The sequence below is a fragment of the Echiichthys vipera genome (assembly GCF_963691815.1).
Source record: "Echiichthys vipera genome assembly, chromosome: 6".
NCBI lineage: Eukaryota > Metazoa > Chordata > Actinopteri > Perciformes > Trachinidae > Echiichthys > Echiichthys vipera.
In genome coordinates this window covers 18,942,061-18,965,191 of record NC_139831.1, presented here as the reverse complement: position 1 = coordinate 18,965,191, position 23,131 = coordinate 18,942,061, and the positions used below count along the sequence as shown (strand labels likewise).

Below are 23,131 nucleotides of genomic sequence, written 5' to 3'. Positions count from 1 at the left end.
CACAGGACAGGGTGGCTCTGGGGCATACTCCCGCTTTACTTCCTCCTGAGGCAGGCCAAGGAGGAAGACATTTTTATTAAATGAACCGGATAAAATATGACAGGCCATTGTAGAATTAGGAGAAGTAGCAAAAAGAGTGTCTTAATTGACCACCTTTATTAAGGGAGGACCCATAGGCAGCAGTCTTTGGGAGAAGATACAGTTCACCAGGGATGCCAGAGCTCCATATATACAGATTGTTGAAAGTAGTGCAAGCATGGCCACTGTAAAGAAAAATATTGTCACAATGTTTCAATAATACTACTTGGATTTCCTAAAAGAAAAAAAAGGTGTTTAGAAGAGGCTTTGTCCGTACTTACTTTCTAGTTCATATGGCAGTCGCTGTAAAGTGGAAAGCAGGAAACATACCAGAACAACCTCCATGACTGTTGTTAGAAACAACAAAACCAGGTTCCTATAGGCAGCTGACAGACAATGAAAAAATGAAAACAAGCTACAAAAGAAGCAATAAACACAAACTAATTAATTAAATCTTCTGTTTACAAAAAATAATCTCGATGACCTTACCAATCAGCATTAGGAAAGCATTAATGACCAGGAGAGCAATGGCTCCTGCTGTAAAACCGTATGCCGCCTCTGTGGAGAACTGAAGCAGCTTACCTAGAAAAGAACACTTGGAATCAGAGTTCTGTGTAATTCAGTCCTAACATATCTCCATGTAAACACACATTTATACTGACATACCTGCAAACCTAAACCAGGTCCAGGTTGCCCATACTGCCACATAGATGGATGGGATGACTGACCCAAAACGGCCTACTCCTGTGACTTGCAGTCGGCTGACATAGGCTTGGATGATGGCTCCGGAGATGAGAACCCAAGGGACAGTCAGATGAAGGAAGGCGGGATTTCTACTGGATGAACTTGCATGAAGAGCTGAGAGAGCTGCAACCCCATTTAAAAGGTAGAACAAGGCGTCTGAAACCTGGTCTGTTTGGGGCAGCGTCTTCTGGTCTTCTGGCTCAGTCCTGCAGCACTTTAAAGCCCTCTTCAGCTGGTCAGCTGAGATGGGCTGTGGTCCTACAGGGATCAGAGACTTCTCTGCTATGGTGTTGATAAGACGTGAGAAAGTACCATAAAGGGAGGCAGCGGTGAACAATGAGCAAGCTACACCGAAGAAGATATAGGAACCCTGGAACGGAATCTGGGGGATTGTTGAGAGTGTGAGCAGGACAAACAGCATGTTGTGGATCAGCTCCAGGACATCTGTGTTCAGGCTACCCACGCAGAGCACTATGCCTGCCATCACAAAGAACCAATTTCCCACCATTGTTTCTCTCCCTGAGACAACGTTGTCCTTCACAACCAGAGCAGATACCACAAACTCCTCCCAAGCCTTGATCAGCCAATATGTGGCATGAAGACCAAACTTAGTGGTGTGATAGCTGTCGTGGCGCAGATGGGCGTAGTAGCTAGAGAACAGCTGAGCAACTGTGATGATTGAGACCCATGCAACACCTACACCAAAGGATTTCATGTATCCAAAGCTGTAGAAAGCAAAGACGAAGGAGGCAACAGTGTCACAGAAGAAACCCAAGGCCATGGGCTCTGCATATTTTGTGTTTTTCTTCTTCTCTTGGCCAATGCTCTGGGCGCTTGCTGAGTTGGTGGTCCCTAGCAGGAGAACATTAAAGAGGGGAGTGCCAAAGCCTTTTAGGACTAAACGTTGAGTCAGGCCTTTGAGCAGCAGCGCAGCTGAACCGTAGATGGCAAAAATCAGAATGAGCATCTCCAGAACCCCCGAGACCACAAGAGCCCAGGAGCTTGCTGCCAGACCCACTGCTTCAAAAACTAAGGTGGCTGTTATGGCCCCAAAAACAAAAGGCATGATGTAGTTGACTGTGGCTGAGCAGAAGGCTAGGAGAAAGGACAGAAGGATATAAGGAACCAGACCAGCAATTGCAGACTCTTTTATGGAAAAGTTAAATGGGATCTCTGTGGTGGCATTCAGAGACATGTTGCTCGTCATGTTAGTGGACAGGGACACATTTGTAGGACTCTCAGCCGAGGCACCAAAGTAGATTCGGGTGGCACCATAACTGCCCCAAAGAGCAGCATACCCAATAAAGGCAGTGCCACTCAGATGATCGTATTTTCTAAAGGAAAGCAGTCCGGCCACCAGTTGGCACACACCACCAATCAGGATGAGATGAACACCTACAAAAAAACATGCAATTTGAAATTACCAACACAATTTTACATGACTTTTTGTCAAACAATTTTCATAGATTTTCTAAAAATATGTTGTTGTTTTTTTACCTGCAAGTATGTTCTCCACCCCGACTGGGGCATTGCCTGTATGTGCTGTATTGAAGTTCTGTAGAAGTACGAGGAATGCACTAATGCCATTGGATAACATGCCTAGCACTCCTGGTTCACCATAGAAACTGGCTGGAAACCCATCTGATGTTGCCATACTGCCTTTGTTGCTGCAATTTCACTGAAACAATTAAACAAATGACAGACAACATACCATTAAATAAGTACCGATATATGTGCAGTACCAAACACAGTAATAACCTAAAATACAAATTGAGAATACTGTTGTTATCTTGCTTGATTTATTGTGATAATGTATCTGCTTAAGTGCAATAGGATCACTGTGTCGCTAAAATATGAATGCAGCACATAATTCAAGTCATATAGTGTGTAAACAAAGGTCACTGTTGGGGTTAGAAGCACTGGACTGAAATCAAATCAAATTATAATAACTGTACTGAACATAAATACAATGTAAATGTTCAGTAAAACTGGTTGGCCTCAATTCCCCTATCCTCTCTTTTCTGACTTGTTCATTAACCTTTACATAAACCTGAGAGTCTTTGGCCCTGCCCTGCCCTAAGTGGGCCAACACTACAGCTGTAACTAGAGGCACAGCATCTGATATTTACAGAAATTTAGTCAAAACACAGGTATAACTTTTTATTATGTCAGTTATATATTTTCAGCGTTGTCATTTTGGTAATCTCTGTTAATTTCACAACTAACTCAATAATAACTTTGTTCTGCCACCGAGCATATTTAAATTATCTGCAGTTAGGTCCCCCTTGAAAAAAGCATGTTATTACCATCAATTCTTTTTGCAGCATTTTAAATGTCACATATAAAAATGGATTTTGTGCTTGCAAGAAACAAGCAAATGAAAATAAAGTCTTACCCGATGAAGATGCTCATAAAGTTGAACTCTTGAGTTGACTGAAGCAGGGAATGGAAGTTTGTCATAAATAAGGCCTCCTGGGTGTAGGAGGAGTTCATGAAAATTCCCCCATGCACACAATCCCAGAGTCTGCAACATGAGAGGTGACATCACTGCAATTCACCTTAGACAAAAGAGTACCACTCCTTCCTCCTCCTCTTCTGAGGATGGCGATGCTGGTAATGACGCTGATGATGATGATGGCTATCATGGAAATTCCTCAATTTAATCAGGTTTGGTCTTCCCTGTTCCTCCCAAGCGAGTCTTGGACTATATAAGACAGGTGCTCTCTCAATCTGAAACAAGCCAACATCCTTTCAACAACCTGTTGACTGGAAACCTTTTGCATCTAAGAGAAAGAAGAGAGAAGAGTGACAACTGACTGAAGCCATGATCTCATTACAGGTAAAATACTTAAAGATATTTTCACAGGTGTATTTCTGAATATTATATATAATTGCTCAAGCTCGAATAAGTCAAATAGACTGCTGGGTGTGCTTAAAACTGTTAACTTCATCCAGTCCAGTGTATGATTTAATACAAAAACTCTTAAATGACAACTTGAAGTAACTGTGTAGGTGTTTTGTTGTCGACAGAACATGGTAGGTTAGAGCTCTTGTTAAATATGGGGCAAATTACAAATACTGTACACCAGAACAAAAGCTCTTTCAAAGGAGGCAGGCACACGGGCATGCCAATGTCAACTAAAAGGCTGATTTAATTAGATCTGAGTCTGACAAACAAGAAAAACATCACATATTCACAGCCTGTAATGAATCTGAGAGAGAAGAGAGAGAGAGAGAGAGAGAGAGAGAGAGAGAGAGAGAGAGAGAGAGAGAGAGAGAGACAAAGAAGAAGAAGAAGAAAAATTCCTTTATTAGTCCCGCAACAGGGAAATTGGATTTAAATATATATATTTATAGTAATACAACAAATGTTACACTTAGTGTTCTACAGGTGTCAGTAAACATATTCTGTGCTCTTTGTCCTGCAGAAAATCCTGAGACCAGTGTGGGCTGTCAGAGGAATGCATCAGTCTGCAGTGGAAGGTAAACTTAACTCTATCATCTTGTCTACATTTCTGTCTTGTTTAGCCATTAGAAACATAATATTTACTTGTAGAAGAATAAATAAAACTTCTCTTCTTTACTGACCTCTTTGCATTTTTCTACTTGCTACAATCCTTGCTCTTTCCTCCTGCAGTCTTAATGCCCCCTGCCCCTGAGGACACAGTCACAGCCAGCTATGGGAGGTTCATCAGTGAAGTTAAGCCCCAGCACTTGTCCTCTGCGGTGCTCCACCGCAGCAAAAGAATGGTGCTTGACAGCATTGGGGTCGGTCTCATTGGCAGCACAACAGACGTCTTTGAGCTTGCCCTGCAGCACTGCCAGGTGAGGCAGAGGGGAAATAAATAACTTATCTGATATGAAGCAATAAGACAGATGAAAGCAACTGCTTGACCTTATGCAAACAGTGGTCACAGCTATGTGTGGACAGATGAGATGAAAATCCTAGGTTTTTATTACCCTGAATTTCATCAGGCAGGTTTCTGGTGACCTTTTGATCCAAATGTCTGTTTGACATATGACTTACAAAGAAACTTATTCAGCTTTCAACTGAAGAGGGCCAGAGAAGTAAAGTTCACTTTATATGCGTGATTACAATCTGTGACTGTAAACTGTTGTATTTAAAATGTCCTTCTAACAACTCCCTGTGTTTACCTGTCAATGTATTTTCCCCGTCAGCACATGTATGCTCCTGATGACATCAGCTCTGTGTACGGACGCAGGGGCACCAGGCTCTCCCCGACACTGGCAGCTTTTGTCAATGGTGTGGCTGTGAGTATTAATGGCCAAATATTATGCTCATTTTCAAGTTCATACTTTGGGTATTTTGGGTTTCTATAGACATGCTGTCATGTTCAAAAAAACTTTATTTTACTAAATATCATTGAAGTCTGATATGGCAATTGTAGGGATTTTAGCTGAGAAAACAGTTGAATTTCATCATTAAAAGACAGACCTAGTCTATGCCTAGCCTTATGGCAAGCTACTGTATTCTTTCATAATACACAGTAGCTCGATGTACTATTATTCCCAATCATTTGTTTTTAGAATAAAATGTGTTTTTTTTTGCTGCAGACTCACTCCATGGACTTTGATGATACATGGCACCCTGCCACTCATCCCTCAGGAGCGGTCCTTCCTGCTGTTTTAGCACTCAGTGACATGATCCCTGCTAACAGCAAACCTAGTGGCCTGGACCTCCTGTTGGCATTCAACGTTGGCATCGAGATCCAGGGCCGATTGATGAGGTTCTCTAATGAGGCCTGCAACATCCCCAAGAGGTGAGCACCTCACAGCCTGAGTCATATTGGACATAGATACTGTAATAGCAACATTACACTAAGTCTCATACCTTGCTGGACATTATAGTTATAAAGATATAAATATATAGATGTAAAGCCAGCTCCTTGTTGAGGACTTTTTTATTTGTACTCTACATAGAGCGCATGTGTCCATGTGAGTCCATGAGATCCATATTAGACTGTGCTGATCTCTGCAGTGTGGTTTACAAGGAGGCTGGTGCAGTGTAATGCGCATCCTCTTAGTGGTGTCAATGAGCTGTGAACAGATGTTTATTATGTTCATCTCAAGGACAGCAGGTTGTAGGTTATGTTAGCACAATTAGCCATGTGGAGGAGAATATCAAACAGGACACCATTTGGCAAGTGTTCACATCAAGTCAAATGACCTGAGTATTTGCTTGTTTATCAAATACTTAAATGACCAAGTCCGTTAAAGCCCCTGAAACAAGCAATAAAACAATCTCTGCATGTGGAGAGTCTCCTGAAAGAGTAGCTGTTTGTACAAAAAGACAACTTTACACACAGGAGCTTTAACTATAATGACAGAAAACATGCATTTGAACTGCTCCTTTGGTCACAGGACTCAATAGTCTGACCAAAGTCTCTTTCTTTTTTCTTTCTTATCACCAGGTTTCACCCTCCCAGTGTGGTGGGGACCATGGGAAGTGCAGCTGCCTGTGCTCGCCTTTTGTCTTTGGATCACTCCCAGTGCAGTCATGCCTTGGCTATAGCTGCGTCTCTATCTGGAGCCCCAATGGCTAATGCTGCCACTCAGTCCAAACCCCTCCACATCGGTAATGCCTCACGTCTGGGGCTGGAGGCTGCTCTGCTGGCCTCCAGAGGCCTAGAGGCGAGCCCTCTGGTCCTGGATGCTGTCGAGGGTGTGTCTGGCTTCAGTGCTTTTTATGAAGACTATGTACCGCGGCCTTTAGAATCACCCAGTGATGGCAGCCATATGTTCCTGCTAGAGGAGCAGGACATGGGCTTCAAGCGTTTCCCTGCCCATCTGGGGATGCACTGGGTGGCAGATGCTGCAGCCTCGGTCCATAAGCTTCTTGTGGGGTTTGGCCCAGGCACCGTCTCCCCGACTCAAGTCCAAGACATACTGCTCAGAGTCCCCAAATCCAAATACATCAACAGGCCCTTCCCTGACTCTGAACATGAGGCACGCCACTCTTTCCAGTTCAACGCTTGCAGCGCTCTACTGGATGGGGAGGTGACTGTGCAGTCCTTCATACCCGCGGCATTGAGACGCCCCGACCTGCTCGCTCTGCTGAGCCGTGTTCGTGTGGAGCATCCCCAAGACAACCCAGCTAATTTCAACAGCATGTACGGGGAAGTCCAGGTGACACTTGTTGGCGGTGACATTCTGAGGGGACGCTGTGACACCTTCTACGGTCACTGGCGCAACCCGCTGACCAACGAGAGCCTGAGGAAGAAGTTCAGAAACAATGCGGGGGCGGTGCTTTCCTCAGAGAAGGTTGAGAAGCTGATTGATGTAGTGGAGCGGCTGGACAGACTCGGAGACTGCAGGGATCTTCTCTCCCAGCTGCAATAAACACTCGCAAACATATATGATGGCAGCAAAATAGAAATCACTGTACATAAATACAATAAAAAATTAACCAAAATATTAAGTACTATTACAGTGAAATGTATTTAAAATGATTCATTTGGCAGAATCAATGCCAGAGAAAATCACTTATATACCTTTTTCACTTGGTAACAACACTGTACACTATTATTATATTTCTATGAATGAAGGAAGATTTATTTATCTATGTATTAGGTTTATGTTATAAACATATCAAAATGAATATATTGTATATGTATATTCATATATTGAGAGTTTGTTTACAAAAGTGTTTGCTTTTTTTGTGCCAAATAATGGAGTAATGTCAATTGATATGCTTGATGCTTTAACATGTAAATGCAATACAATTTCCTCTTTGAAATTCCAAATTGTCATTACACAATAATAGCATTTCTGTTTGTGTTTTTATATGTTTTAATAAAAGTGGGGAAAAGAATTGTCTGAGAAATGTAATTAAGGAGAAGGGAAATTGTGTAAAATAATAAGAAGGTGTTCTCTTTGGCCAAGAAAAATCCATAATATTCTTTCATCATACTGTAATTCATGTGTTCTGAGAGAACAAAAACTAGACTTTTGCACATCCTCTTGTCCGTGACGGGAGACTTTGGCCAACCACAAGTCAATTCAGAGAGAGTGTTTCTATTGGCACAGAGAGTGGCCTGGTGTTTGTTCGTTTGTTGCTGCTTTTTTGTATTGCTTTTAATACTGCAGCTGTAGCTGAACTAATCTAAACACACATTCAAATGAAAACAAAAGAGTAAGCAGTAGTTCATTTGCATATTACAATAAACGAGAAAATATAACAAACAAACCATATTTCCCTAGAAGAAAATGTCCTATAAAAAGATTATTGATTAATGAGGTCACAAAGTACAACACACAACTCTGTCACGGGGTTAATAACTGCCAGTAAATCCTTTAAACCAAACGGATGTCTGGGTTCATTTTCAGGATTTACATCTGTGTGTCCTTCAGTTAAAACAAGCAAATTTGCAGAGTAAAAAAAAATGTCAGCAAGTAACTGATATGCATGCAAAAGTCCCATAAAGGTCCTTTCATCCTCAAGTGTAAGCAAACAAAAACGGGCGGTTATGGCACGGTGCGGGGAAAAGAGGGCTGTTTCCCTCATTCCAGTGCTGTAGGATAATAAGTGTAGAGAGGAGGAAATGGACCTGGAGATACGCGGCAACACGTCTGTCCTGTGTGTGATGGCCCAGCTGAACCTACGAGGAAGTGCTTGGCAAAGTCTGAATAAGGATTAAGAGAGTAATAAAGCAGAAGGCCACATTAAGTCTATTATTAAAGTGATTTCTGAACAGAGTCTAAAAGCAGCCTCACATGGTTCAGAATACCGCAGAAGAACATTCTGTCTGACAAATTTAGTAAGAAATTAAAGTAATTTACTGTTCTAAATTATTAACTTAGGTCTCTGCGAGAGAGGGCGACCCAATGTTTTGTGTTGTGCATCAGTTTATACACTTTTCTCTGCATTTCAAGCTGATTTATCCATTAATCATTATGAAATGTCGAGGCTCAATAAAACTAAATAAAGTTCTATGACATTTTGAAATGATGGACACACGATTAGGAGCAGCAGGAAAAAAGAGGTTAATTATTGTTGGAGCTGCATATCAGCAGATGACATTCAACTAACTGTATAAGACTGTGCAAATGTGTACATATTAAATAATGTGGGGGACCTTTTGCTATTAGTGGATTTTCCAACTGTTACGCTCTGTTAAAAAGGGGTAATTGTGTGAAAGCAGGAATTGTTCGACTATTTTCCACAGCTTTTAGATAAATAAAAAAGGTCAGCACAATGTTCTCAGCATCCACAGCAGACACCTTTTGCTTCCTTAGCGAGGGAATGGAATTAAAAAAAAAGCATCTTTCCATAAGGGTCCACGGGTTAGGTTGCAACCACTCATTATGTTGTGTTCTGCAAAGCAGGAAGCTTAAGAACAAAATGTGTAGGTTCAAAACCCTTTGACCCAAGTTTTGTTCCTTTTTAAAAAACAAAATGGAAATACAGCACTGGATGAATACAGGTAACACCAATGAAGAAAATGATATCAGTTATATTAGTGCTGTTTTATCATTCGGAAAGATGATCTGAACACGCAGTCTTAGTTGTGTTTTACTGTAAACACATGAACTCAAGGTCAAAGTCTTCTGACAGAAACACAGCGGGGTATTCTAGCACAACTCCATCTACTCTCAAAGTGCATGGAGAGGGGAAATGTGTCTAAAGAGGTCAAAACTCCAGCAACGTTTATAAAACAACTTTATTGTAAAAAACTGACGCATTTCGAATTGTGGACTTGGTTTGCCGGAGATTTGACCTCTTTGATGTTGTTCCCAAGTAGGCCTGCAAAGGAACTAATGCCTGACTGGTGTCATTTTGATTAATAAGGAACCAAATTGTCAATGAATTATGACACACATCAGATGGATATTCTATGCTGAAGACACTCCCTGCAGTGCTTTATCATATGGAAACATTTTAGCTAAAAATACCCTCTCATGTGTGTGTCAAGTGAATCATAATTAAACACATTTTGTATTGGGACACATTGAGGAATACTACCACAATACACATTACTTACACTTTCCTCATTCTCTCCACTTTTACATCAAACAAGGCCATAGTATAGATTCACACATCTAAAGAAGCTCTACACCTAGAGCTGTGACCTAGGTGGAGTTTCTATACAACAATCGTTGAAGAGTTGACGCAGTTCAGTGTCTCCTCTGTCTAACCTTCTTAATGGATAACACAAATAGCTGCCTCATGATGGTATGATGACATATTTGTGCATCTGTACTCTGTGTTAGAGACCTTGTGATGAGAGAGGTTCAGAATGTTCAGAATTGTAATGTCTGAGGCAGGTTTTGTTTGGTCTAAAAACATCCCCCAACCAAGGCGTAGCTCATTCTGACTCTTCCTCTAAAAGGCCGGGCCCCGGTTGGATCGGGGTCATTCCTGCTAGACTCTGGGCTTTGAGAGGACGCAGGGGTGAACGTATTTTTATCTGCAGAGGCTAATACTTTGTCAAAATAAACCACGGAGAAAAAGCTGATTCTGTTTGTTAATCTTTTATTGAGGAAATCCATTTCCACAACAGTATATAAAGTAAATGAGTGAAAAATGTAGTCTATAGTGTATTTCAAATTTTACCTGACCCTCTCATCTGTATGCTGTAGAGTATGTTGTATAAAACAATAATCTCAATGTCTCTAACACAACATAACCAAGTGAGAATTAGATATTTTTTAACTGTCTTCGTAGCATTAATTGGAAAATTGTATTTTAATGAATTGATGTTTCTGGCTTTCTTTTTTCACTATTAACCTGATGAGTGTTTTCTCTATTCAAATGGGCTAATTATTTGATGTGAAAAAGTCTATTAAATGCAATTAGATGGAAATACTGCAACAATAAATATTTTTTTACACTGTGTTAAGCAAAGGAGAAATGACAAAGTATTGGGAACACAGTATACCTTTTATTTTCTCCTGAAACATGAATGGTACTTCACAACATAAGTAAATCTTCATGTGTTTTCACTTTTCATTTTGAATTCGGAGTGAAAACAGCCTTTTCTACAAATGATTAAAATAGTAAGCACTGGTCAGCAGAGCTACACGGGAACAGTGTTTCAGGGCAGCCGACTGACATTAACTGGTCTTAAAAAAGTGCATTATGTTGTTTGAATTACATTAATTTGACAGTGTTGGATGCATTCACAAACAAGGCAAAAAAAAGTCTCAAGAAGATCCATCAGATGTTGACTGGTTATAGTTTGACACTTCAATGAGATTATGGTCTGGATCTCTGAAGTAAAGAGAGGTGATGGTCCCCACAGCTCCGGTCCTCTCCACTGGACCCTCCTCTATCTCGACCCCACAAACCTGCAGAGAAAAAGAGACAACAGAAACTGACACTGAGCATTTCAGTGGCACCTAAATCGCAAAATTATAATAAAATGTGACAGGAAACCTGAGTAGAGGTCAAGTGGTTTTAAGAGGAAGCACCTTACATGATTAAGACTGACATTATTAATCAAGAGAGTCTGTAGGAAACAGGTGAACAACCTTCAGATGTGCAGCTACTGCAGCCAGGGAGGTTTTGGTGATGAGGCACAGGTCTGCGGAGCCTGCGGTCGGAAGCTTGGCTTTGGGCTCAAACTCCTGACCCAGCTGGTGAAGGTTAAACTTCTGCTGCCCAAAACCTAGAGCCTTACGGTTTCCCTTGAAAATAAAGAGAGATAGCATGTGCGGGTGTTGAAAAGGAGTTCGGAGGAGTTGGGATTTCAAGGGGGATGGTTTTATTTTATTTTAATGTAAAGCACTTTGAGTTGTATTTTCTATGTATGAAAGGTGCTATACAAACAAAGCTGATTTGATTTGATTTGAGTAGTGTCTGAGCTCAAGGTCCCTCATAGCTGACAGCTGGACAGATGCTATCAGCTGACATACTATTAAAGCCTGCCATCTAGTGGATGTTCACTCAAACCAAAAGGAAATGTATTTGTGTACAAACATGTATGATACTATTACTGACAAATAATCTTACTACTACGACAAATACTACTAATAATATAAATAATTTAATGACAGCAATGGCCTAGTAATAGCGAGAATACATTTAATGTAGCCTTCAAAGCACCTCGCATACCTTGAAAGTGATGACCTCCATGCCAAGCACCGAAGTATAAAACTTGATGGTGTCTGGCACGCTTTTCACGGTCAGAACCAAATGATCCAGGCGGCTCACTTCAACTGGACACGTCCCTTTGAATCTGACGGCTCCAAATGCTTGGTTTGAGACAGTCTGGAAGAGATAAGACCGATTATGGGTATATAAAAAATGACAACATGGACAGAGAGTGTTGCATTGTAATTCAGCAGCAACAGCACCGCCGCGTGGCTGAATGGTGGGATCAGGAAGGTGGAATTCTAGTATATAACCATAGCAAAAGAATATTTCGTTTATGTAGCCTAGCAACAACTTGGATAATAGCGAATGTAATCGGGGTAAGCGTTATATTATATGAAGCCACGGGGTTTCCCCCAACCCAGTGGGTAATTTAGCTTTTGGCCTAACCGTAACAACTGTTTCCCTAGAGCAAAGTCTAAATGTCATTTCTACAGTCCATACACAGTGGGAGTCGAGTGAAAAGGGATAATGATAGCTATATTGGCCGATAATGATATCATTTACCTTAAAACTGTTCTTCCGGAGGTGCAACACAGCATAGCCAACTGCCCGGAGCGCCATACTCGCTGTAGACTGACACCGGTAGGCTACTTCCTTGTTTTTCCACCTGGACTGGAGTGTGAACCATAGCTGTAACGCTTTATATTTGTCATAGAAGTATATTACAGGGAGGCAACAAACAAGACATGCAAACTTTTCCATATACCAGACTTCATCTATGTCGGATGTTTTTTTTTTTTTTAGCAAATATCAAACTCTTGATTCATGAAGGCAATTGTTTTACAGGAAAAGTGTCAGATGAATAGGGCTATTCTCCAATCCTTCCAGTAGGGAGTGCTGTAATCTCCTCTACAATCTCTGCAAGCGTCAGTGGCCAATTGCATCACAACTGTTTACATGCATTTATAATGTGACAAATAGCCCAATGGGTGTGAGCTTTAATACTTATGACAGTGATGGGAAGTAAATACCAACCATCTTCTACCTGTGTATTCATATCAACATTCAAAGTCATTATGATCAGCTTTAAATGATCATAAATGGCATTTTTAATAACCCAAATATGAACTGGTAATAGAAAAATATCAATTCACAGTCAGACTGTTTAATATACAAGTAAGAAGTAATAACTAATAATGTGAGCACCTGAATGCAGAATGAAATTACCCAACAGGACAGTGAGTGTACAGAATGCATACCCACAATGCATTTTGTAGCATAACAACTTGTTTAATTCAGCGGTTAGTTTCATTTAACACCCAGTTAACATACTGCACTGGGTGACACAGAACAAGGCCGAAACTAATGAATGGCCTAAGAGGGAACATACATTGAATTTACATGTTTATGGTATTCAACAATGACAACGTCTTGCATTCAAAGTTTTATGCCCCACAAAGGGAAGTAAATAATTGTGGCAAAGACATCAAACAGTGGAACAAGAAACATGACAGGGTGGCATTATTTGTGATGCCCTTTTCTTCCTTTAGCCAGTGTTCTTGTTCATCAACAGTGCTATTAAAACCTACAGAACTTCTAAATGAAATAAAATAACTTCAAGACATTTTAAAAAGGTAATAAGTCTTCATTTAAGATTTTAGTCATTTAACAACAGTTTTTTAACAATAGCATATATTTATATCATGGTTCGTGTTTCCCTACTTTCACTTTAGCATGTATTGCACACCGATATGGAGCATCTGCTCATGGGTCAGAAGGAGGAAACAGAGGGCGAGCATTGTGGATTTCTACTGGAGCCTCAATAAAGACAGAAGGACAATGACTGACTTGGTAAATATCTGAGAGTCAAACCTTTGGATTAATAACTTAAGTGGTCACTTGTATATTGAGGTGGACCTCCAGGTAAAGAGATCTATTCTGGCATAAATTGACACTTAATTTTATGCTCATTTCTGGTTATTTCAATATATGCCAACACCATCTTAGAAAATGTAATTCATGAGTCAATAATTAAAAGACAATCCATTATGTTAGTGGAAAAAATAAGAATCACACTAGTAGCTAATTGATGACAGAACAAAATTGTACATGTGGGGCAAAAGCAAGTATACTCAATTTTTTTTTTATGTCATGCCTGTCAGTATAGTATTTTTGAAGTTGTTCACATACCAACAACTTGATACCAACCCAAAACCTACTACCAATATTGAGACATCCCTAATTTCTGGTATGGATACTACTCAAACATTCTTAATGATCAAGAACATAAAGATGTTATATGATTCCAAAATAAAGTTACACACACTTTGCAAAAATAGCCTAGTTGAATTTATCTTTCCCTTATGTCTGCACAGCATATTTTTTTAACCAATTCATCACAGAGTTTTCATGGTATATGCCACTCCAAAACTGTATTTTGATTCTTTCAGGCGAACAAAAGAGGGGAGAATACAAGTCACATGTTAATGGCAAAACAATTGATGTCCTTAATGTCACAATCTCTAAATTCTGTTGTGTACACTTATATCACCCATTTGTTGAACAGCAAATTTAGGGATGCTCTGATAGTGTAATTATAGCCAACAGGAACCTAATCTTCATATGTGATAATTTACAATTTGAAAACCAATTCACTGATACAAAGTATGATTCAAAATTATTTTTACAAGCTTATTTACAGCTAATACTTTGAACTGGTGTAACTAAGAACTGTACCCATACCCAACTTCCGGTATATAAGGCGCCGTTTAGGAGTTAATACAAAATAGCAGATGTCCCTGAACTACCTGCAGGTGTGCAGCATTTATAACTAGGGGATTCTTTAGAGATACCAGTCTGCTTGTGTGCATGGCTTAAGGCAATGCAACAAACTGCTTGGTCACTACAGGTTGATTCAAACAGCATGCATTGCTTGTGCCTAACTTTGGACTGCAATAATAAATGTCTTGCTAGAGACAAAATATGTCCCGATGTCACTGTATGGAGCACCCCAAATCAAACCTGTGACTGCATTAAGATCAAACTCACAAATGGTATGAAGGAAATACATTTCAACAGTGGAGACAAATTTCCTCAAAGCCTCTTATGGACTTGGGATACTAGATTACTTAGGTTGAGACAAAAGGCCTGCAGTCTTTTTTATGCTACACCACACTCTCTCGGTTGGCCGATACCAAGACAGCCCTGCGGCAGATAGGGCATGTGGAGTTTTCGGATAGCCAGCGATCAATGCAGTGCACATGGTACTCATGAGAGCAGGGCAGCTTACGTAGCTTGTTACCTTCTGCATATTCTGTTATGCAGACACTGCAAGTCTTCAAGGCATCACTCTCACCAAAGTTGCGCATTGAGAGGTTGTCAATCTGCTCTTTGGTCAGCCCTTGGGGCTGGTCCTCATCGTCATCATTTAGGAGGAAGAAGTGAGCAAGCCGCAGGAAGGGCAGCGAGCTGGGCTCCTCTAGGCTGATAGGTGGTCTAGGCCGAGCTCTGCCACCAGAGGCAGGTGGAACAGTGGCAAGGCCCTCCTCAATATCAGTCTCAGCTGTCCTTGCTCTCACTCCTGGAGCCACAGGTGGTTCTTCAACATCAGCAACAGGAGCAGCAGCAGGAGTAGCATCCGGGTTGTTGAGGGCTTCAGCCAGATCCGCAGGTGTGTTGGCGCCACGGTTTGAATCGGAAGAATCAGAGTCTGAATCCATGAGGTAGCCAAGTTCACCAAAACCAGTCATAATCTGCCTAATCATAGATTGGAGAGCCATTGATGTTGCCTCTCCCAAACCTGCATCAGAGATTCTTCTGATAGGGATGCGAATGGTGCTGACGTAGGTCCTCACACCAGCCCGCTCAGAGCGTGAAAAAGTCCTACGAAACCCTCCACGCTCACTCTCATAAAGAAATGTGTTGTTTGAGTTCTGGGAGCGCGAGCGAGTACGGCTAGCAATGCTGTCTCTTTGGCGATATTCGCCTGGACGCACACGACGCACCTGGAGATCAAGCATAATAGTAGGGGGACGGCGCCCTGCTGCGCCCCCTTCCCCCCCAGCAGCTTCTCCTTCTTGAGATCCCACATTTTGGGCCTCTGGGACCGTTTCTGTGCCAGCCCTAGATGGCTGAACATCATGGTCAGCAGTGCTTTGCCTAGAAAGAACATGTTGTCGAGTCCGAGAACTGCCCTCCACTTGAGGCACAGGAGGGGGAATGGTGGCAGAGGGGAGGCCTTGAGAGCTGTGAGCATGACGTGGATTAGGGAGACCATCCAGCTGATCAAGGTTGAAAGGGGAGCGGCTCCTGGCAGTACGGGCCCTAGTCCTGCGTGGTTCTGGGCTGCGACTGCGGGCTCTCCTTTGTCCTCTTCGTGGAGAAGGGGAAAGCGGGGGTTGTACAAGCAGGGCAGCAGGTGAGCTGGGAGGTTCTCCTAAAATCTCTTGTGAAACTACTTCTTCTAGTTCAGGCTCTGGTTCTGGCTCCACTATAACAGCCAATTCCTCAACAACTTCTGTCTCCATGGGCACCGGTGGTTCAGCATTTGCGACCAGCGGTTCAACATTTGCCACCAGGGGTTCAGCATCTGCCACCAGCGGTTCAGCATCTGCCACCAGCGGTTCAGCATCTGCCACCAGCGGTTCAGCATCTGCCACCAGGGGTTCAGCATCTGCCACCAGGGGTTCAGCATCTGCCACCAGGGGCTCAGCATCTGCCACCAGGGGCTCAGCATCTGCCACCAGGGGCTCAGCATCTGCCACCAGCGGTTCAGCATCTGCCACCAGGGGTTCAGCATCTGCCACCAGGGGCTCAGCATCTGCCACCAGCGGTTCAGCATCTGCCACCAGGGGTTCAGCATCTGCCACCAGGGGTTCAGCATCTGCCACCAGGGGTTCAGCATCTGCCACCAGGGGTTCAGCATCTGCCACCAGGGGTTCAGCATCTGCCACCAGGGGTTCAGCATCTGTCACCAGCGGTTCAGCATCTGTCACCAGCGGTTCAGCATCTGTCACCAGCGGTTCAGCATCTGTCACCAGCGGTTCAGCATCTGTCACCAGCGGTTCAGCATCTGTCACCAGCGGTTCAGCATCTGTCACCAGCGGTTCAGCATCTGTCACCAGCGGTTCAGCATCTGCCACCAGCGGTTCAGCATCTGCCATCACTTCTTGACCCTCTGGAGGCTCCTCTGGAGACTGCTGTGGAGATTCCTGTGGAGACTCATGTGGGGACTCCTGCTCCCCCTCAGCAGCCGCCTGCTGTTCAGCCAGGTTACGATTCACACTGATTTCCAGGCTGAAGCGAAAATCGCCACTGTTTGGGTTGGTTTGGCTTACGGCCCGCCACGACTGGTTTCCACGATGACCAGTTCTGGTTGTGTTGCCGGTGCGCCTCACTGTGTTTAGCCAGTCTAAGAGACTATCCCCATTGGCAGGATCCTCAGAGTTTTCCGGTGGTTCTGAAAATAAAAAAAAGAGTTAAGTTACAAGTCATATCTGAATATTTACAGTAAATTAACAAACAAATAAAAACAGCATACTTACCAACTGGTTCTTCTCCACTTTCAGTAGTGGGGGCACTGGTACTGTTATTCTGCTGTTCTGGACCATCCTTGATTTGCTGAAGTCTACTTAACAACTCATCCTCTGTCACCTCTCCTGAAAGAGACATTACAAAACAAGTGTCACCAAAAGAGAAAAATGCTTTTTTTTTTGCCAATCCATGCATTCCGTGAAGGTTATTAAGTGCTGTAGCTGGGAGAAAAACATGGCATGTGGCTATGACAAAAAAGATTGGAAGATTCACTCCCTACATTTTCTGATTGAATGCATAGAAAGAGGAGATGTCAGCAAAGCGACACATTACAACAGCTACATATCTGACAGGTAGTAAACCAAAGTGGAAAAAATAAACCGTGTACTATGTTGCACAATAGTTGTACATGGTGAAAACAAAAATAACTGCTGGATGACTTTTGATGTGAAGCACCTGCCACAATGTGTAAATAAAGGTTTCAAGTCAACAACGGGGTATTGATTCAATCATAAAAATAATAATAATCCATCCATCTATTATCTGTAACCGCTTATCCCAGTCAGGGTTGCAGGGGGGCAGGATCCCAGCTGACATTGGGCGAGAGGCAGAGTACACCCTGGAAACGTCGCCTGACTACCATGGGGCTTGGCATATGCAGACAGACTCTTTGGACTATGGGAGGGAGCTGGAGAAAACCCACGCCGACACGGGGAGAACATGCAAACTCGGTGTGGAACCTGGAATATACAGAATAGTGATACCCAGCCCCATCTTTCGATCGCTTAGTATTATACAAACATCAACATTCCCAGTCACAGATTACAGTCACAAGACTAAAGACTAGCGTAATTAAAGGTTTATTACCTGGTGTGCCCAAAAGATTGTTGTCTCTCATGAGACGATAGTCCTCATCACTGAGATTGTTGACAAACTGGTAGAAGGCCTCCTCCCTGTCCAGGCGGTCCAGTTGCCTTCTGCGCTGTGACTCTGGTTGGTCACTGCCATTCTGCTCTAAACTGTCAGACCCCTCCATTGATTCAGAAGGGAGGGAGGTTGAGGGATGCTCTCCAATATTCAGCCAGACCCAGCTGCTGCAAGACAAAAAAAAAATGTATAGTTTATTGAATTTACATATAACAAAAATACTCAATAAGAATATTCACCAAAGGCTCATGAAATGTCTTATGTCACATTTTTAAGTATTTCAATATCGACCCATCAACGGAACGGTGTCGACATTCCAACACTTTTTGGCATGTTACAAAAATTCCCTTTAACTACTTTAATTGATAAATGTATTTGGTTCATTTAATGGCGTAAAACTAATGTCTCACTTCTTACCTTTCTCTCCAAATATTGTTTTAATGTGAAGTTGTTCATGGGTCTGACATGAACATCAATGATGTCAACAAACCCAGGGCCGCACTTCCATCCTTCACAATAACCTTGCATGCAACAAATAACGTTCATGGACAAGGTTATAATTTAGTTCCATTCATACTATGCTTTGTAGCGTAAATTCACGTTATGTTATTTTATTCAAATGAAATGTTTCCAACCAAATTAGATTATATTTGTGTAGGTAATTACTGGTACTGAAGAAAAAAAACACATGGGCAGGGATTGCCTCCACAACGCTCTCACAGACCGTTCACCAATATGGGAACTAGAGCTGTTTTTTTCACAAACACCTGCACACAAAAACTCAGATTACAACACTGAGGGAGAGTGACTTACTTCTCTGCTCAGAACACCGTTACTCAACTATATCTTTACAAAGCAAATATTTTTAGGTTACTATATAAATGTTCTGTATGTTGAGTACAGCTCCTTTAATGCTTCCTCTGCACGCTCTTGTCACAACATAGTAAGGCACACTGCTATTGCCTGATGAGTGGTCACTTTTTTGGCTCATTTTCGTTAACCAGTGTAAAACATGGGGGAATTAGCAACTCAGCCGTCTGTATTTCATGGACCTGCCGTCAGCTCTCTTCTGGGCAAAGTCTCCCACAGGGACGGTGGGGTGCTCTAGCTATCTAGCATTTAGATGAATCAACTACCCATCCAACGACATCTGGCAAATTCGATTATGGGACAGTCCAGCACGGTTATCTCTTTTCAAAAGAATCAACAACTTTATGAGCGTGTTGCATGAGCCACTTGTAGTAGCACATCATAGTTAGATGGACAATTTCAAAGCAAAAAAAAGGAGCAAGCGTCCAAATCAGGTACTTATCCCCAATATTGTACTTTAAAAAAAAAAAAAAAAGACAAATGACTAGAGCAAATAATGGAAGGGATGGTTTATTCAGTGATAGCATTTTTAATAATAACACTCGACAAAAAATGCATAGATAAATAAACAAAATTAAACATCAAGACACCAATAACCCCAAAAGTAATCAGGTGCAGCTCAAAATGCACAAAAAAAACAGCCCTTTGTGTCAGTTGTTAAACTGGACTCACGACACCAATCTGAACTGGACTTCAGGATACCAAACTGCTTGGCTGACTGTGGTGCAGCTAACCGGCTGCTTTCGCTGCTAGGACTCTTGAATCCATTTTCTAGTCTTCCTGACCTCCTCTTAATTTGACAGATGTTAGGCATCTGGAAATGCAAAAACATTTTTTCTGTCAGAAATAAAATTCCAAATTATGTTTAAGGCCCAACTGATTTCTTGAATAAGATCAAAAAACACTATAAATTGCAAGATTAACATGCACAGACACTACACTGGAGATCAAAATTAGAGAACAAATTATAAATACTTGATTTTTTTCTGAAATACTGTTATTTTTAATCGTCCAGAATTTGATAGAGTATTAGTTGTGACTATGACACTGCTGAGCTAGCATGTTTTTTTTTGTTTTTTTTAAATAACAAGGCACTTTAACAAAAACCTTTATTTTGTGAAGAAAAAAAAAGTGAGTAAAGTTAGAGAACACTTTCAGAAGCCTCAGTTATTGGTGTTTATCTGGCACCTGGTGACAATTTAATAAATTGTTGGACAAATCCTGTATATCTGGCAGCTCTCCTGGTTACTTTGCAAGATGTTAAGCTGCTCTAAGGTGAGTGAAACCCTGAGACAGCAGGTTGTCCAGATGAAGGCCAAAGGAATGACCCTCACAGCCATCAGAGAGAGCTTGGGCATTTCAAGGATGAAACTTTAGGAGGACAGAGAGTCATTTAAGTGTTTCAGAGATGGGAAATAAACCTGCTGCATTTGCATTTGTCTTTCCTGTGGTCACAGCTTTTTTTCAGACATGGCCCAACTTTCCTGCCTCCCTCCCATTCACTGTAAATTATGTCACACGTGATCCTACATTTTCATTGGCAAAACAAAACTGTGATAAATCTAGCTATGAAATGCGCACGATTGCATTGTTTAGGCAGCACTGTGAAAATACAGCCCAACCGTCACCCAAGCACGACTTCTCACTGCTTTATCTCATCAAAGTAACTGTAGTAATTAGACAAGTATATATCCATGTATACATAGGACATTTGGCATGTAGACTATTAAACATGAATAAATCACTTACACTTCAGTGGCGATCATCAAATACAATCCCCACGAAAAGACTGGAAAGTTCATCGGACCAGATGTGGCCAATAGCAGCGAAGGATGTCCGAAATGAGGACACAGTTACATTAATGTTTGCATGGTTTACAATGACGGGTTACAAAATAGGGTAATAGTTTCTATTTTGATATCGCCCAATCATTGTTACTAAAGACTGTGGATTGAATGGAGAGAACTTAATACATAGTTTGAGACAGGGCCACTATGAACGTTGCTTAGTGGCGCAAAAAAGTTTGGCTTTCAAGTATAAATTTACCCAGATCTTCAGCACCGCCTTTATAATGCGGGGGCCCATAGAGCAAGCAAACCAGACTTCTGCCAGCTGAACAGGATTCTTCGACTTTCCAAATGTAATCGGACAGCATGGATCAAAATCTGACAGTGAAACGAGTCATTACGCGGGGGTTGTTACTCTCAAAACTAAATTATTCAGTGCTTTACAGAGGTTTGTTTCACGATGTAAGTCAATGGGGAAAAAAATATTTTTGGGCACCATCACCTCATGCACGAAAACAGAAAATTCCACAGTTTGGCCACTACATCAATTGACGTCAAAGCCCAGGCCAGCGGCCTACCAAGGGGTTTGGTCGATAGTCGATACGATCCAGGGGTGGCTAACCTGACTCTCGCCAGACTTTCTTTCCGCCTTGCTTCCGTCTTGACTCCACCTAGCTCCACTTAACCATCTGGATTTGCTCCATAGGAAAGTGATTTCAGGGTCCGCATTAAAATGGTCAGGCCAACCAGGACCGCCGGGCGGGGTATTATAGATGTGACATAGCAGAGAAATGACAGTGGTGGCTCGCATAGAGGAAGCAGACGTCAACATCGATGTTGTTGTCTCACCTGTGTTGTCCAATCTATTATTAAATAATTAATTCTTTGCTAGGCATTTTTAAAATGATTGATGTTTTTACTTTAATTTCCAATTTAAAGACTTTGAATAATTGTCTTGATCACTTTAAATAATCCAACCTTTAAGCTTTCTGAAAGCAATAAAGTTAAAGTTATATGAATGAACATCTAAGAAAAGTGTGAAAATGTCACTTGAAAAAATCTAATAAAACATCTACTCAATATCAATGTCTCCTCCATCTATACAGTGGTTCCATTTTTAAAAGTCCATGTCTGTCAAACATTATATTTTAAAACACAATCCAAATCATATCCATAAAGTTAAGGAATCGTTGATTGTCGCTTTTAATTGTCCATAAACGATCAGATCGTCAATCAGCACAAAGCAAACTGCCACGTTAAGTTGCTATCAACACAACACTAACGCTAACCATCAGAGCAATTTACTTTATCGTAACGTGCAACATATCAATCCTGATCAAAACGCGGAAAATGTGGCTGTTTAATAGTTACAGTTAATGTGAAAAATTAAATGGTTTGTGTATATTTAAGTCCTGTGGAAAAGCAGTGTGTTGGTCAAAGTCGAGATAAAAACAAAATGGCATCATCTAGCTTAGCTTACGTTAGCATTGTACACGGTTGCCAACACTGTCAACTTCAATCACAAACCTCTATAAAAGAAGACCCACTGTTCTTTCAGCAATTTGTGAAGCAAAATGTGAACGACTGTTGGTAGGGTGAGCGTGACACCATGTGTGTTGTCGGCTCAAAACAAGCTTCTTAGATGGTTGTGCTGAGCTTTCTCTACACTGAGGCTAGTTAGCTTCTGTTTCACATTAGCGTCTATGCTACCTTAGCCAGTAACTTCGTGCTAAGTGTCCGTTCATTACTTTGACGATAAAATACCTGTTTAGCACAAATACGGCGCTGTTAGGAAACAGGACGTGGGCTTAATATCAGTCTTGTTTATTGTGATTAACAACGGGTATCGCTAAGAATACACTGAGCTACCGTTAGCATCACCGCAAGCTAACCTAGCAAGCGACGTCAACCGATGACGTTCAACAACCAGAGCAAACAAGCTAAAGTAAAGGTGACCAAGGGGAATATGCGGTCTGTCAACGAGTCGCTGTTTTATTACCTGTTCAATGATGTTAGCAGGAATGTATTCGTACTTCCAAATTGTTCCTTTAGTATTCTCACAAAAACGCTGACTGTTTAGCTCGGTGAGATTTCAGGTTTCCATTTTCTTTCTTTTAGGAAGGCTACAATGATCTTC

The 23,131-nt window shown here is 41.7% G+C and overlaps 3 protein-coding genes across 3 annotated transcripts; 1 reads left to right on the top strand and 2 right to left on the bottom strand.

Moving 5' to 3' along the window:
• Positions 1 to 4,250: 4,250 nt before the first annotated feature.
• Positions 4,251 to 7,182, top strand: irg1l (immunoresponsive gene 1, like; the record flags this gene model as incomplete). Its single annotated transcript, XM_083915189.1, has 5 exons — positions 4,251 to 4,305; positions 4,460 to 4,647; positions 5,002 to 5,094; positions 5,398 to 5,603; positions 6,255 to 7,182. The coding sequence occupies exons 1-5, from the start codon at positions 4,284 to 4,286 to the stop codon at positions 7,180 to 7,182; spliced, it is 1,437 nt and encodes a 478-aa protein (XP_083771315.1). The 5' UTR covers positions 4,251 to 4,283.
• Positions 7,183 to 10,710: 3,528 nt separating this feature from the next.
• Positions 10,711 to 12,563, bottom strand: glod5 (glyoxalase domain containing 5). Its single transcript, XM_083915699.1, has 4 exons — positions 12,443 to 12,563; positions 11,897 to 12,052; positions 11,314 to 11,469; positions 10,711 to 11,130 (listed from the first exon to the last, which is right to left on the bottom strand). Exons 1-4 carry the CDS (start codon positions 12,497 to 12,499, stop codon positions 10,987 to 10,989), a joined length of 513 nt encoding a protein of 170 aa, XP_083771825.1. The 5' UTR covers positions 12,500 to 12,563; the 3' UTR covers positions 10,711 to 10,986.
• Positions 12,564 to 13,239: 676 nt separating this feature from the next.
• Positions 13,240 to 23,112, bottom strand: rlim (ring finger protein, LIM domain interacting). Its single transcript, XM_083915887.1, has 4 exons — positions 22,994 to 23,112; positions 18,278 to 18,504; positions 17,422 to 17,535; positions 13,240 to 17,336 (listed from the first exon to the last, which is right to left on the bottom strand). The coding sequence occupies exons 2-4, from the start codon at positions 18,444 to 18,446 to the stop codon at positions 15,043 to 15,045; spliced, it is 2,577 nt and encodes an 858-aa protein (XP_083772013.1). The 5' UTR covers positions 18,447 to 18,504; positions 22,994 to 23,112; the 3' UTR covers positions 13,240 to 15,042.
• Positions 23,113 to 23,131: the final 19 nt, after the last annotated feature.

Bases quoted from the DNA above. Each gene is read 5' to 3' on its own strand.
- glod5 (XM_083915699.1), bottom strand. From the start codon at position 12,499: ATGGCGCTCCGGGCAGTTGGCTATGCTGTGTTGCACCTCCGGAAGAAC. The intron at 12,053-12,442 runs GTAAATGATATC...TATCTCTTCCAG, and splicing joins TCCGGAAGAACAGTTTTAAG to ACTGTCTCAAACCAAGCATT. The intron at 11,131-11,313 runs GTTGTTCACCTG...TTTTCTCTGCAG, and splicing joins CAGTAGCTGCACATCTGAAG to GTTTGTGGGGTCGAGATAGA.
- rlim (XM_083915887.1), bottom strand. From the start codon at position 18,446: ATGGAGGGGTCTGACAGTTTAGAGCAGAATGGCAGTGACCAACCAGAG. The intron at 17,536-18,277 runs GTAATAAACCTT...TGTCTCTTTCAG, and splicing joins CAATCTTTTGGGCACACCAG to GAGAGGTGACAGAGGATGAG. The intron at 17,337-17,421 runs GTAAGTATGCTG...TTTTATTTTCAG, and splicing joins AAGTGGAGAAGAACCAGTTG to AACCACCGGAAAACTCTGAG.